The sequence below is a fragment of the Bombus vancouverensis genome, chromosome 7 (genome assembly GCF_051014615.1).
Source record: "Bombus vancouverensis nearcticus chromosome 7, iyBomVanc1_principal, whole genome shotgun sequence".
NCBI classification, from domain to species: Eukaryota; Metazoa; Arthropoda; class Insecta; order Hymenoptera; family Apidae; genus Bombus; species Bombus vancouverensis.
In genome coordinates, this window is record NC_134917.1 from 14,469,924 (window position 1) to 14,483,880 (window position 13,957).

At 35.6% G+C, this 13,957-nt stretch overlaps 1 protein-coding gene across 5 annotated transcripts; it reads left to right on the top strand.

The window, feature by feature from the left end:
* The first annotated feature begins 80 nt into the window (after positions 1-80).
* Positions 81-12,597, top strand: dop (microtubule-associated serine/threonine (MAST) protein kinase dop). 5 transcript variants are annotated; one of them, XR_004464418.2, is made up of 24 exons: positions 82-412; positions 548-766; positions 895-1,113; positions 1,194-1,273; positions 1,372-1,474; positions 1,873-1,954; positions 2,245-2,347; positions 2,429-2,652; positions 2,730-2,805; positions 2,889-3,119; positions 3,183-3,414; positions 3,489-3,823; positions 3,895-4,067; positions 4,128-4,198; positions 4,275-4,502; positions 4,578-4,805; positions 4,880-5,438; positions 5,603-5,787; positions 5,865-6,085; positions 6,160-6,492; positions 6,792-6,857; positions 7,140-7,629; positions 7,853-11,637; positions 11,746-12,597. XR_004464418.2 is itself a non-coding variant. In XM_033337354.2 (23 exons), the coding sequence occupies exons 3-23, from the start codon at positions 936-938 to the stop codon at positions 8,953-8,955; spliced, it is 5,283 nt and encodes a 1,760-aa protein (XP_033193245.1). In that variant the 5' UTR covers positions 81-412; positions 548-766; positions 895-935; the 3' UTR covers positions 8,956-12,597. The 5 variants fall into 5 exon arrangements, 4 of the variants coding, with proteins under 4 accessions (XP_033193245.1, XP_076475946.1, XP_033193233.1 ...); XM_033337354.2 differs by having other exon boundaries at positions 81-412; positions 1,891-1,954; positions 7,853-12,597; XM_076619831.1 differs by having other exon boundaries at positions 480-766; positions 7,853-12,597.
* Positions 12,598-13,957: the final 1,360 nt, after the last annotated feature.

Below are 13,957 nucleotides of genomic sequence, written 5' to 3' on the forward strand. Positions count from 1 at the left end.
TTTTCATGCGCCGGTATTTGCGCGTGCGTCCGTGTGTAAATGCAGGCAAGAGTGTGTACGTACGTGTATATGTATATATGTGCGTGCGCGAGGACGTACATGTGTATACGTCCATCATGAGTCAGAACCCATGGTCGGTCCGCGTTTCGTAATTAATTTCTACGGTGAGGAGAAAAATGCGAGTCTAGACTCGGGACTACGACACCTGCTCACTCCCGGGCCGCTTGTCCTCGGAGGACATGCCCGTTGTGCCCGGTAAATCGTGCACCTTTTATCGTCTTTCTGCTCTCTTCGTATCCATTATGTGTGCTTAGTGTTGTGTGTTTTCTTCTCTTGTTTCTCTCGCCGAATCTTCTGTATTCCTGGTTCTGCCCTTCCATCGGGTTAACGTTTCTCTGTCCTTCATCTACAGGTACATCTTATTTAAAACAGGTCTCCCCGTTCGATTCTTCGAACCGCCTCTACGATTCCTTTTTCAGTCGACCAGAGCATAATTTATTTCCTGTCTTCATATATGTTATGAATTTTCATGCAACAACACCAACAGAAGAAAGGACTGTGTCCGAGACGGCATTTTAAGCCATCAAAAGTACGGACACACAAATGGTTCCTCGACTGGTACGTTTGGCCGATTTTGAACTGTCAGTCTTGACGTCGATCGAACTTTCACGAGAAAGAATGGATTGTGAATTTTTCGACAGTTTTGTTTATCGGACTTACCTATCGCTTTGTTTTGCTTTCGTCTGAATAAGACGAATTGAATCAGGTATATATTTACCTTTTATATTCATATTTTCTTTTTCGATTTTCTTCTTTAATTTTTTAATAATGTCAATGTTTCTTCCAAAATAATAAAAAGGATGAAAAGTTGCTAAAAGACTGATTTAATTTTAGGTAACATAAATAATTGAGGGTAAAAGAAATAGAAAAAAAACATGGACCAGAACAGAAATAGACCAAGTAGACCCCGTCTTCGTTCTCATGGCAATTCTGCCAGAGTACTCGTATTTGATCAAGCTGAAAGCGAAGAATCTGCATGCAGCACTGAAGCAGAAGTGCAAAAACGTCCAATTCCACCAAAAGTAGAGAGCAAGGAAGCTCCAGTTCGGCCTGGTTAATAAAGATTTATTATATTTCATTTATTTGCCTATTTATTTCTTTATAATTCTTGACATTTAATTTAATATCTGCAGTTAGTGGAGAACTCTCAAATCTGGTTCGAATGAGGAATTCTGCAATTGGGAAGTCTGCACCTTCGTTATCTGTTCACGTGGTTAGTGATATTTACTATTAAATGTTAAATATAAATACACAAACTAATAATAATTATCACATAAGCCAAATATATAATATGCATATTGTCTGTTTTAGCGTGATTTTAACATTCCTCGGCGTGCTGCTAAAGCAGCTCATCGTAAATCTTTTATTGCAACAACATCTCCAACTTTACCACGTTGTCATTCACCATTGTCAGGTGATATAAAATTTTATTCTTTAATGCTTTGTTTCTGATTATTCAAATGATTCTTCAATGATATTTTATGTATTGTTTATGTACAAATTATTTATGAGTGCTATGTATTTTATGAAAATGTTATATAAGCATTCTGGCATACCTTTACCCAAAATTTTTAAATACGTATATTTACATACATATATACATCATAAATACATATATCCTTGGTTAAAAAATTGTAACACAATTTTCAGTCTATGCAGTCAGATTTAGAAACCCTAACTTTTACCTTTAAAAAAATGTCCTTAAAAACAAATTACTTGTTAATTACTTAGAAGTGTGTATTTTATATTATTTTTACAATTCAATCATCATAGAAAACTAATTTCTTTTTTACTGCTTATTTCCTGATATAGCATTTGTCCCGATTGTAGGCAGTCCTCTAGAGAGTCCTAGGATGTCATCCAGTCCACATTTTGCTTTTGCTCCAATTAAAAGGTATCTATTTCATAACTACTTTTAGTCTGTTTAAATCTGATCTGTTTACCTATATAAGTAGGTGTCGTCATTGTCAGCATTATATTTTTAATACATTATTAATAGTAAAGAAAACAAATGCTGATGCAGAAACTAGGTTGTGAAATCTTTCATAAAAAACTAAGAATATCGCTGTAAGATTTCTTGTTAACAAGTGGTTGGCTTTTCTTGTATATGTTAGCATTATTAAGTAGCATATATCATGCATAGTAAAGTTAATTTTTCATACTTAAATGCATATAATATTTAAGGATCGGTGGGGGTACCACAGGAACTGGAGATGGCAGACGATGGTCAGTTGCTAGCTTACCATCTAGTGGTTATGGTACAACACCAGGTTCCAGTAATGTTTCGGTTAGTTAATTATCTCGATAATTCGTTTAAAGATACTTACAATAATCTTAAAGAAATCTATTAACTAATATACTCGATTAGTCACAGTACTCGAGTCAAGAACGCTTGCACCAACTTCCAAATGTTCCCACCAAGGACGAATTACGTATGCTTTCTTGCCATTTTTCTAAACCCGGCACACCGTGTTCTTCGCATCCAGGTTTTCCAGGATCTAGTATTTCTAGTATTCCAGGCAGTGTATCTCTCAGTCTCGATGAAGAAGGTCGTAGGTCACCGTTACACAGACCACGGTCACGAAGTTTAAGGTAAATACTGTTGATATAATTTCTATTTTTCAGACATTATATTTTCGCTCAATTGTACGTATTTGTTTAAATTATAGCAGTCCAAGTCGATCTCCTGTATTGGACAGCGAAATTGTTATGATGAATACTCTTTATAAGGAAAGATTTCCAAAGGTACATTTTAATAGAAAGTTTATGTATATCGTGATGACATAATACTATATTTACGATTACACTTAAGAATTTTATTTGATTAGGCAACACAACAAATGGAAGAACGTTTAACTAATTTTATTAATGAAAACAAGGAATTGGATGAATATGAGGTAATGGCAAATATGACCCAAGATTCACTACCGATTTTACGGTTTGTGCATCATCAAGTAATTGAAATGGCGAGGGACTGTTTACAAAAATCTCAGGAAAAATTAATTACAACTAGATATTTTTACGAAATGAGTGAAAATTTGGAACATTTGTTGATGGAGGTAATTGTATACAAATTTACACGATAAAATAAATAAGCAATGAACAAACGTCTTTATTTATAGACAAAAGATAAATCACTTGATGCAGCAACAAGATTAACAGGGCTTATCAAAAAATTACTATTAGTAATATCACGTCCAGCTCGTCTATTGGAATGTTTAGAATTTGATCCAGAAGAGTTTTATCATTTACTCGAACAGGCTGAAGGTCAAGCAAAAGTTAACGCGGGAATAAAAAACGATATACCTCAGTATATTATTAACAAACTTTCTCTTAATAGAGATCCAATATCAGGTAACATTTCTTGTATAACTCTTTCTTCTATTCATCTAAATTCTGTGCATATTCACTATGTCACTATATATTAGAACTGCAAGAAGATTTAAATAAACTAGAAGATTCGGCAAGTTCGAGCGATAGTAATTTACAAATCGCTTCAAGTCCAAATAAAGACGATGAAAAGTCTCACCGCGTTCCTTGTGAAGGCGATTATGAAGTATTGAAACTCATTAGTAATGGTGCATACGGCGCAGTGTATTTGGTTAAGGAGAAAACTACACGACAAAGATTTGCTATGAAGAAAATAAATAAGAACAATTTGATGCTAAGAAATCAAGTAGAACAAGTTTTTGCTGAGAGAGATATAATGAGCTTTACAGACAATCCATTTGTAGTTTCTATGTACTGCAGCTTCGAAACAAAAGTGAGTAAACACATATATATAAAATTACATATATAAAATTTAAATATCTGTTAACAAACATTTGATTACAGAAGCACTTGTGCTTAGTAATGGAATATGTAGAGGGTGGAGATTGCGCGAATCTTTTAAAAAATATCGGTCCATTGCCACCGGATATGGCAAGATTTTATTTTGCAGAAACCGTTTTAGCTGTTGAATATTTGCACAGTTACGGTATTGTTCATCGAGATTTGAAACCTGACAAGTACGTAAGAAAAGCATGTTATTAATTCATTCACTATTTCATATATTGCTTCTTTTTTAGTTTACTTATTACTGCCCTTGGTCACATTAAGCTTACTGACTTTGGTCTCAGTAAAATGGGTCTTATGTCCTGTAAGTGACACAAAAGATCGATGTTCGTGAAATATAGCTTAATGATCGTCGAACAAAGTTCTTTTTTCGTTTTCAGTGGCGACAAATCTTTACGAAGGATACATAGATAGGGATACGAGACAATTTTCCGATAAACAAGTGTTCGGCACACCTGAATACATCGCCCCTGAAGTTATATTACGCCAGGGATATGGTAAACCTGTTGATTGGTGGTCTATGGGCATTATATTGTACGAATTTCTAATTGGCTGTGTACCATTTTTTGGTGATACTCCAGAAGAGTTGTTTGCTCATACTGTTAACGGTAAATATTGATATAAGATATAAAAAAAGTTATTTAAGAAGTACTTAATAATATAAACAAAATGATTACGCCTAGATGATATCGATTGGCCAGATGAGGATGATTGGCCTGTTCAGCCAGAAGCAAAAGATATTATAACAGCGTTGCTTCAACAAAGTCCTAGAGATCGTTTAGGCACTGGTGGATCTCATGAAGTAAAAGAGCACCCTTATTTTTATGGAGTAAATTGGAATAGTTTACTCAGACAAAAGGCTGAATTCGTACCTCAATTAATCAATGACGAAGATACAAGCTACTTTGATAGTACGTATAACACATTTGATATAATTCCTATCCTCGTATTAATATTGAAAATTAACAAATCTGTACTATTTTAGCTCGTATGGATAGATATAATCACGATATAGGCGACGATACTGATGACACCGATGACTCCCCTTTGTTCGGATCGTTCTCCTCGTATTCTCCGCAGTCACGAAAAATATCTCAAACCCGTCCACCGCAGATAAATCCTGAACAAACAGAGTCGGATGTCTCAAAGAAACAATTATTCCGTACTGAGCTCGAACGCACAGTCGCGCAATTGTCTTTCGGATCTAATAGCTCAACTACTCCTCCATCCAAATTAGCGGAATCAACTCCGTCAGAAAAGAATCGACCTTCTTCGTCCATTAGAAATACCACGTACATCGAAACGCCTCCAAAGGCGGACAAGTCGAACACGTCATTCACGAGTCCTGCCACGGTGACCAGTGGCGAGTCCCAACTAACAGTTATAAAAAACAGTCACATAGAAGGGACGTGCATCAGTTTGAGTACACCCGATTCCTCGCAAACGGAGTCTGAGGATATCAGTCCGCAGATCCAGAGAAAACGACACGTGCATTCTCGTGATAAGCTGCCCAGGTTCAGTATATGCATTGATGATGAACACATGTGAGTCGTTCAAACATACATCATCCCGAACATTATAATCATTATCACGAAATTAGCTCCACTGTCATTGAATTCAATAGTATGCATATAAGCCATCCAAATTTCAAAGCATAATGGATAAAAAATTATATATGTGTAGTTATAACAAATAAATTTCATTTCAGGTTGGATTTATTTGCTGCAAACAGAGATACAACCGAGGAAAGCAAGCATAATTCTAGTACCGATTCTTTCGAATCATTCAACGCCATATCAATTATTCCATCCGCGAAACAAAAGTCGCGGTCTGTAATTAAGTCCGCATCCACTAGTGGATTGTCCTTAGTTATACCAACCAGTGATTTCTCTTGTACATATTATTATGAATTAAATTATTTCGTGTTAAGTTTTAATGTTCAATTTTAATTACGAAGTCACACTTTTTAGATGATGCGTCATTAAATACTCAACCAATCGAATCTCCTGGTGGATCATCCACTGCCTCTTCAAGAGATACATCCCCTTGTCGCGAACTGAGTCCACTGGTAACTAGCCTAAAACCTCCTATTATCATTCGAAGAGGGCCGTGTGGATTTGGCTTCACTGTGCACACTATCAGGGTTTATTATGGTGATAGTGATTTTTACACTATGCATCATTTGGTTATGGTATGTTACAAATAGTTACACAAAGTCAAATTTTAGTATGTATAGTTTATTTGAATTTATTCCATATTCAATAGGCTGTAGATCAATCCAGTCCAGCCTTTGAAGCTGGTTTAAGACCAGGAGATCTTATAACGCATATAAATGGCGAGCCAGTCCAGGGTTTATATCATATACAAGTTCTTCAATTAATGTTGAGTGGTGGCGATCACGTAACATTGCGTAGTACACCATTAGAAAATACTAGTATTAAGACGGGCGGAAGGAGAAGAGATCTGACTCAGAGCAAAATGGCACGCAGAACGCTGCATAAACAGCGCAAACTAAAACGTGATCATTCCGATAAGAAACGAAAGACGTCCCTTTTTAAACGAATTAGTTCGAAACGAGCTAGTGTAGAGATGCAACAGGTATAGAAAAAATTTACTTCTTTTTTGCTTTTAATCTTCCTCTTTTTCTATTAATCTAAACGAATTAATTTGAAGATACATGTTAGTGGCTTTTGTCACTTTTGTTAGTGGCACTTGTGAACATTTTGAAGAACGCCTTAAATTGTGAATGTACGAGTATATCTGTACAATCTTCTTTTTTATTTTAACACGAAACTACTACTGCTACTACTATACTACGCGCGGCATAAATACTAAAGCACCGGCAATTTCTATGCAACACACTTTATTATGTTAAGTATTACTTTTTTTTATTGCAGCCATTAACTATCAGTTGTCCATTGTCAGCACCCATTCTATCCAGCGACAGCAAACCTCCACTTATGGTATGATTTTTCGTAACGTTCCGTGAACTTCTTGCTAACTTCATTTTAGTTGCTGTTTCTTTGATCGATACTTATTTGCCCGATACAATCCCGTGGCTAAATCACAGCTTTTACATATCTGTTCTTTTTTTAATTGACCGTGACAATGTCAAAGTTTTACACTGTACACTGATCACAAAAAATATTTGAGTGTTCGAAAGAAGAGAGTTTGATGTTTAATCTTCTGGCTAGTACATACTAGCATACCTATTGGCTAGAAACGTTACACGACCTTTTTTGCAGATGGCTGCGGGAATCTGTTCACCGTCAATGGTAACACCTAGTCGGTCGTTCCAGTCATTCACACGTTCTCAAGAAACGTCACCATACTTTGCAGCCTGTACAAAGTCTGTCTGCAGCCCGTCACCTCCAACAAATCGCGTTAACTCGGATTCTTATCACTCCACGGGGAATTCAAGTCCCTGTTCCAGTCCAAACTCTTCGTCTCCAGGCTCCACTACGTCTGCTGCAAATCTACCGACTATCGCCAATCAGTCCCATTACCAGAGGCCGAGCACGCTTCACGGTTTGAAGCACAAATTACACACAGCTGCAAAGAACATTCATTCGCCGAATCGTAGAAAATCTGTGGGACATATACCATTGTCTCCATTGGCGAGAACTCCGAGTCCATCGCCCCTTCCAGCCAGTCCTACTAGAAGTCCTAGTCCGCTAGCTTTTCCTACAGGACATCAACCTGGTAGCTCGAATACTACGCAGTCCTATAGCCCAGGTAATATATAAATCGACATACGAAGCTAGTAACTTTAAAATAATACTTGATTTGACTTTGAATTGTCAGCAAACAATTTTTAACTTTAAGTAATCGTATATATAAAATCGTAATAGAAAAAGTTAGTATTATACATAGAGTGAAATTAAACTGTTGCATTTATAAACAAGCAAACATAAGATGATCATAAGATGATCGATATAAATATGTTTGAAACACTTAGGTGTCTGCTTATCAACGCCGAACAATCAGAAAAAAAGTTATGGACGACCGAAGTCAGCAGAGCCCGGTTCCCCGTTGTTGAGAAGGGCGCTTAGTCCAGACAGACTTCATCCTCGATCTGCGGAGAACAAAACATCGATCTCACCATTGGCAAACACAGTGGTGAAAGTAACTCCACGTGCAACTATAGCGCAATCCTACTCAGAAACCCCCGAGGAGTGTAGTGATAGCTTCAAAGAGCCAAACGACTCAAAAGTGGAGAAGAAAGTGTCAACGGAATCAAAGTCGGATTATTCGAAAATATCTCATGGGATATCGATCAATTTGGGAAACGTAGGTATATCTAATTCTTGCGGCAGCACACAGCTGCCCAGAATAGCAGAAGAGAAGGATTCACCGACCAGTTCAAAGGCTGACGATTACTCGAAGGAAGTTCTACCTTTAGATAAGATGGATAAAAATAACACGTCTATGAGTAAATTGACAGAATCAGAGAATACTGATGACCGTAGTGATCGTGTTGAATCAAAGACAGAGAGGCAGAATTTGTGTACAAAAAATTTAGAAGTTTTATCTATTAATAAGATTGAGGAGAGCGCTCAATCAGATAATTGTTCTAATGTACAAGCGCGTAGTTCGCAAAGCACATTTCACAAGCAATCTCAGAACATTGAAAAAGGTTCACAAGCTTCATCTCAAAAGACATCATCACAAAATAGTGAAAAAGGCTCGCAATCTTCGTGTCAAAAAATATTGTTGCAAGCTAGTGAAAAGAGTTTGCAATCTTCCGCCCAGAAAATATTATCACAAGCCAACGAAAGAGGCTTCATGCAAGGTGTATCACAGAAGTCATCTCAAAACAACGAGAAAGTGTCACTGGCTGCGGTGCAGAAACTACTTCAAGGCAATGAAAAAACATCTGTGCCTCATAAAGTGACCGAACAAAAGGCAGCTGGTAAAAATTCAGAGGCTAATCTGGAAGGGAGGAAAATATCGAAGAAGTACAAAATTGATAGCTCTGACGGCTCAAGTAACACTTCCTCCACACAACACTCGAACACATTTGAGGCTATGGGGACTGGGAAGGACAAGAAAAACAATTAAATAATTATCGTTCGATCGATTGTTTAGATCTGAGAGTGTAACGAGATAAAATGTTTGCGTGTAATGATCCGACTTCTTCTGCCAATGGAACAAATTGTCTGTTTTACAAAAGATACAATTTTACGAAAGAAGAAAGTCGAATGTCTGATAGATACACGGACGTGCAAATTGTAACTCGAGTAAGATCAGAAAGATGATAAATCAAAAAAAAAAAGGTAAACTGGTTTAATGTTTACAGCTTTAAAAGGAAGTTTGTATTCGAATTAAGTATTTATAGGCTTCCATCGAATAACATACCTGAACACATAGCTTTAGCTGGTATTTCTATCTTGTAGCGGTATTTAAACGCTACCGCTATTCTGTAACCGTAATTTTTGTCATACGATCATTGAATACAAACGTAATCCAGATGAAAGTAGAGGATAATTGCAATTAATTACTATTTCAACGGTTTTAAATGAGCGCAGTCTGTTGAAATTACAGTTGCTAATTCTCTCCAAGAAATTAAGAAAATAAGAGCGAAAAAATTGGTGTAATTTACACTTCGGGCTACAGTATTTATACGATCTCATTTACATTTACGTCTAATTATTACTAGCGCATCATACATATATGGATCAACATATAGCAGTCAGCAAATCGCGTACAGATAGGTTTTCAGTATGTGTAATATTTGTGAAGTTAAAGAAAAAAAATGGAAGCAATGCATATCGTATATACTCGTAATCCAGATTCAGATGGAAAAGTTTTTAATGATATCTTTTAATTTATTTAATAGAATAATTCATCTGAAGTTATAATTTTTTCACAAAAGTCAGGTTTACATGTTAAATATTTATAAGATGCATATTTGTAAGTTTTGTGAAATAATGAAACTTTCGTTTTTACGACTTATATGTTTCATTTAATATCGATTATAAACGAATGTCTTTGAGAAGGTTCTCTTAAAACCGGCCTATAGCGCGAGTATATACGGTAAATAATTATCGCCGCAATGATTAGTGTACAAGATGCTCCCGTATGCACAATGATATTAACCTGTCTCAATTTCATTCGACTACACACTGTGATGTATTTAATTGAAATTAATGCGAATTGGTGCTAACATGTACCGCTCAGGTATCTTCGCGAGAACTGGTGCTCTCAGACAAGTTTCAAGTACCTAAATCACTCACTCGTTTAGAAGCAGTGATAAAAGAAGAAGCAGAAGAAATAACAAAAAAGAAACAAGAAAGAGAAACATAGCATTAAAAAGCACGGAGTAGCGAACATATCGCATTGGAAGCATCTTGAAAGTTCTTTAGCGATAAAAGAAAAATAAAAGTTGCGACTGTTTCGAAGGGCAGACTTGGTCCTCTGGGACGCAATGTAATCATTTTTTTAGTATTAGGTATGCGTTAATTTATTCTGTATATAAAAAACCATGTATTAGTTAACGAAAGAAGCGTATGTTTTAATTGTGAAAAAAGAAAAGAAATGGTGAGTGAGACAGGCTGCAGTTTTTGGTTTTTATAAGTTGTTTACCGCGTTTATCGACGCTTTCTTCGCGAAAGCTTGCTTATTGTACGGAAAAGGAAACATTGCCATAAGGAGCAACACAGTATATATATACATATAACGTATGTGTGTCTCAGCCATAAGAAGTTACAGTTTGCTCTTATAGATTTTTAAACATATCCACCATGATTATCATATTAACGATGAACTGAGCAATTGTTGTGTTATATATTTCTTTCCTTTTTCTTTCTCTCCAAGAAAATGAAATATATTTGTTTCCCGTCTATTAGCTAAAGCAACAAGAAATGGCGAAATAACATAGCCACGCGATATTGATCATTTACGAGTAAAGTACGAGCTCCTATTGCGTTATGTATTGTACACCGTTTTAAATATAAAGATAGACGATAAGGAAATACTTAAGGAAAAACTGGCTTTAGAGAAGTAAGCAGCGTTACGAGGCACAGTTTCGAGTACCATTGTCATCATCTTTGCACATACCTTCCTAGAGGACTTTTCGTTAACAAGTATTCGCGACAAATTCTAACCGAGATTATTGGCATATCGTTTGCTCTATATTAAATTATTTCTCATGCAAAACACTTTGGCTCCGTTCGATTTTTGTATCCGTTTACGAAATGACTTTTCGAAGTCAGGTGAAGCATCACGATTAACCTTGAAGTTTGATAAGAAGAAACTCGCGTGTCGATTATTCGATGATCGCATAATCTTCTGCATCGTTACTAAGACTTTTTCAGACAGCCATTATTGCACCTCTCCTCTTTATCCGTATCCCCTTTCCTCTGCTTAACGTATGGTTGATATATGGTCGATGTTATAGCGTTGATGTCGTCTTAGTTAAGAGTCCGGTAGTCGTATTGCGTTTCCCAAGAATTTCGAGGCAGCTTGGGCGTTTTTTCGAATCCGACGAATTCGCTGCTCTATGAGGCTAATGAGATTAAGAGAAATTAAGAATAAGAAAATTAATATGAATAAAAATACAAATGTGTCGTGATCGGAGACAAAGAAGCTCCAAGGAAATGTTGAATGTTTTTCTCCGGACATTTCGTACGATGTTAAATCTTTTTTTAAAAACGGAAATGTATATTCGGCACGGATTCTAGAATTCAGAACAAATTCGAGGAAACGAAGGAATAAGAAACAATCGTCCCTAAGATTTCGATGGTGAGATATTATTAATCTATTATAGTAGACGTATAATATGGCTATTATTCTTTGTAGAAGCGTAGAAGAGCCACGATCGTTGTTGTTTTTATCATTTTTGCTTTATAGATTATTTTCATTCTCGTTCTGCACGTAGACGAGTAAGTGATACTAATTAGCGTTCTGCGATGGGTCAATGGGCGGCAGCAACTCCGCTCCTTAATTGTAAGAACAAATCATAAATGGACGAGCTAGAAATTCGAAAGCTACAATAACTGCTAATTGATCCGTCATAAGTTCTATTCGAAAACGAAAAACAGAAATTTTTGAGAAGAGATTTTTCTACGTATTGTATGCGATCTAAGTGATGTACAGCACAAGACGATCGATGCTTTGTTTGTTGAACAATGCTTTGTTATATTTATACGGATTGTGATCGCTGCAGGGATTTCATGAATTTGTTGGGAGTTGTTTTACGAGGCAAGCAAGCGTTAAAGATGATTCTTTGCTGACGCCAAGCGTTGTTGTATCCTTCAAACGACGAATCCTTAAAATTTGTCAATTTGTTAACAGAAAAGTGGAAAACTCGAAACAGCTTCAAGGATATCGCTTCTTAATACGCGTTTTTCCTTCCTGTTTCACGAGGGTAAAAAATGTTGTAACTGCGTAAAAATAATAACGACGAATATTTCTACATATAAAACGACACCATATATTCGTCTGGAACTGTTCAATTTTAATCAACGATGATCAAACAATTTTAGAAAAAAGAAAACACAGGAGAGCGACGCTTTGCGATCAATATTCGAATTCTGATAACTTCTTCTTCATTTTTAAGATCTTCTATAGACTTCGTTGTTCTTTTTTCTTTGTGATAAGCAAACGGATATTCTCCATGAGAATGTTTATTAGCGAACTTGATGAACGTTTGATAATTATATTACACACTCTCCAGATGAAATACAGTTTCGTTTCTTATTACACGCTTTGTTGTTTTTCCTTCCGATTCTATTCATATTGTGATACAATGCGCGCGATCCAAGCTAACGTTCGAACAGAGAAAAAAATTAAAATTGGAGTAGGTCAAGTGTGAACGTACTTGGGAGACGTTTTTTGGCATCATCTTTTTGCGTCAGTGTCTTCCAACTGTGGCGTTTTTTCTCCCTTTTTTTTTTTTTTTTAAATATATTACCGTTCAAAATTAAAGAACTCGAGAAAATTCTATACATTCTGAAGTACTATATCATTGAGTACATATTTTCTTTAGCTTCTCTTAGAGCTTCACAATTTTTAGCGAAGCATTAACGTTGCTCAATTCTCATTCTAATATTCTTCGTATATGCCTTTTTAAATCTGAATTTATGTTCATTTTTTTTATAGAAGCGTTTGCGAGTTCTGATGCACTTTATTATTAATCGTTTAAGTTGAACGTGAAAGAGTGATTTATGACATTCTAATAATTTGCATCATTTGCAAAAAAAAAAAAAAAATAGTAAAATATTTATCGATCATTTTGAAATCGATTCATAACGAAATATGTATTCGATTCGACGTGTGATTGTTAAATTAATCTTCATAACGTGGTATCGCATGACGCTTTTTTATTTAATACAATAGGAGAATACAAGTCAGCAGAAATATCACTAAATATAGCTATTTATCTTTAATAAATATTTCGATATCTTATTTACTAAATTAACTCCATTATACGCTCCCGCCTCCTTTGACGCTCTACGAAGGATTTCTATTTTCTTATACTTAAGAAGCTTATAATACTTAAGATCTATGCTAAAAATCTTCGACATTAGAGAGATCACCTAAATATCTGCCTTATTTATGAAGGAACTTGTCGGGACAAAGTTGAAGTATTTCAATCTAAAGCTGAGAAAGAAATTTTTCTTAAGTTCATTTTTTTAAGAGATCTCAAAGTCATCGATATGTTTTTTAATAAAACTCTATATATTTTTTTACTCCAGTGGATGTAGCTTTTTATTCCCTGTACGAAAGTACTAAGGCACTTATGTACTTTCCTTGTCTCCCATACGGCAAGTGTTACGAAATTAAGGTTAAAATATCTTTTAAACTAACCGTTTCAGGCACAAGTATCTTGATACGTTTGTATATAGAACAAGAAAATGCGTCAATTGATGAATAATAAAATATAGAATTTCATTTAAAACGTTACAATTTGACGAAAAATGATCTTCAGAAAAAATTCTTCCAACCGATACACGTGCCCCCTGAAATACCTTAACTCTGTCCTGAGAAGCTTGTCGTACAACCGTACATAAGGCAGATATTTATGTGATCTCATTAAGCTGAGACACCCCGTATAAAATAT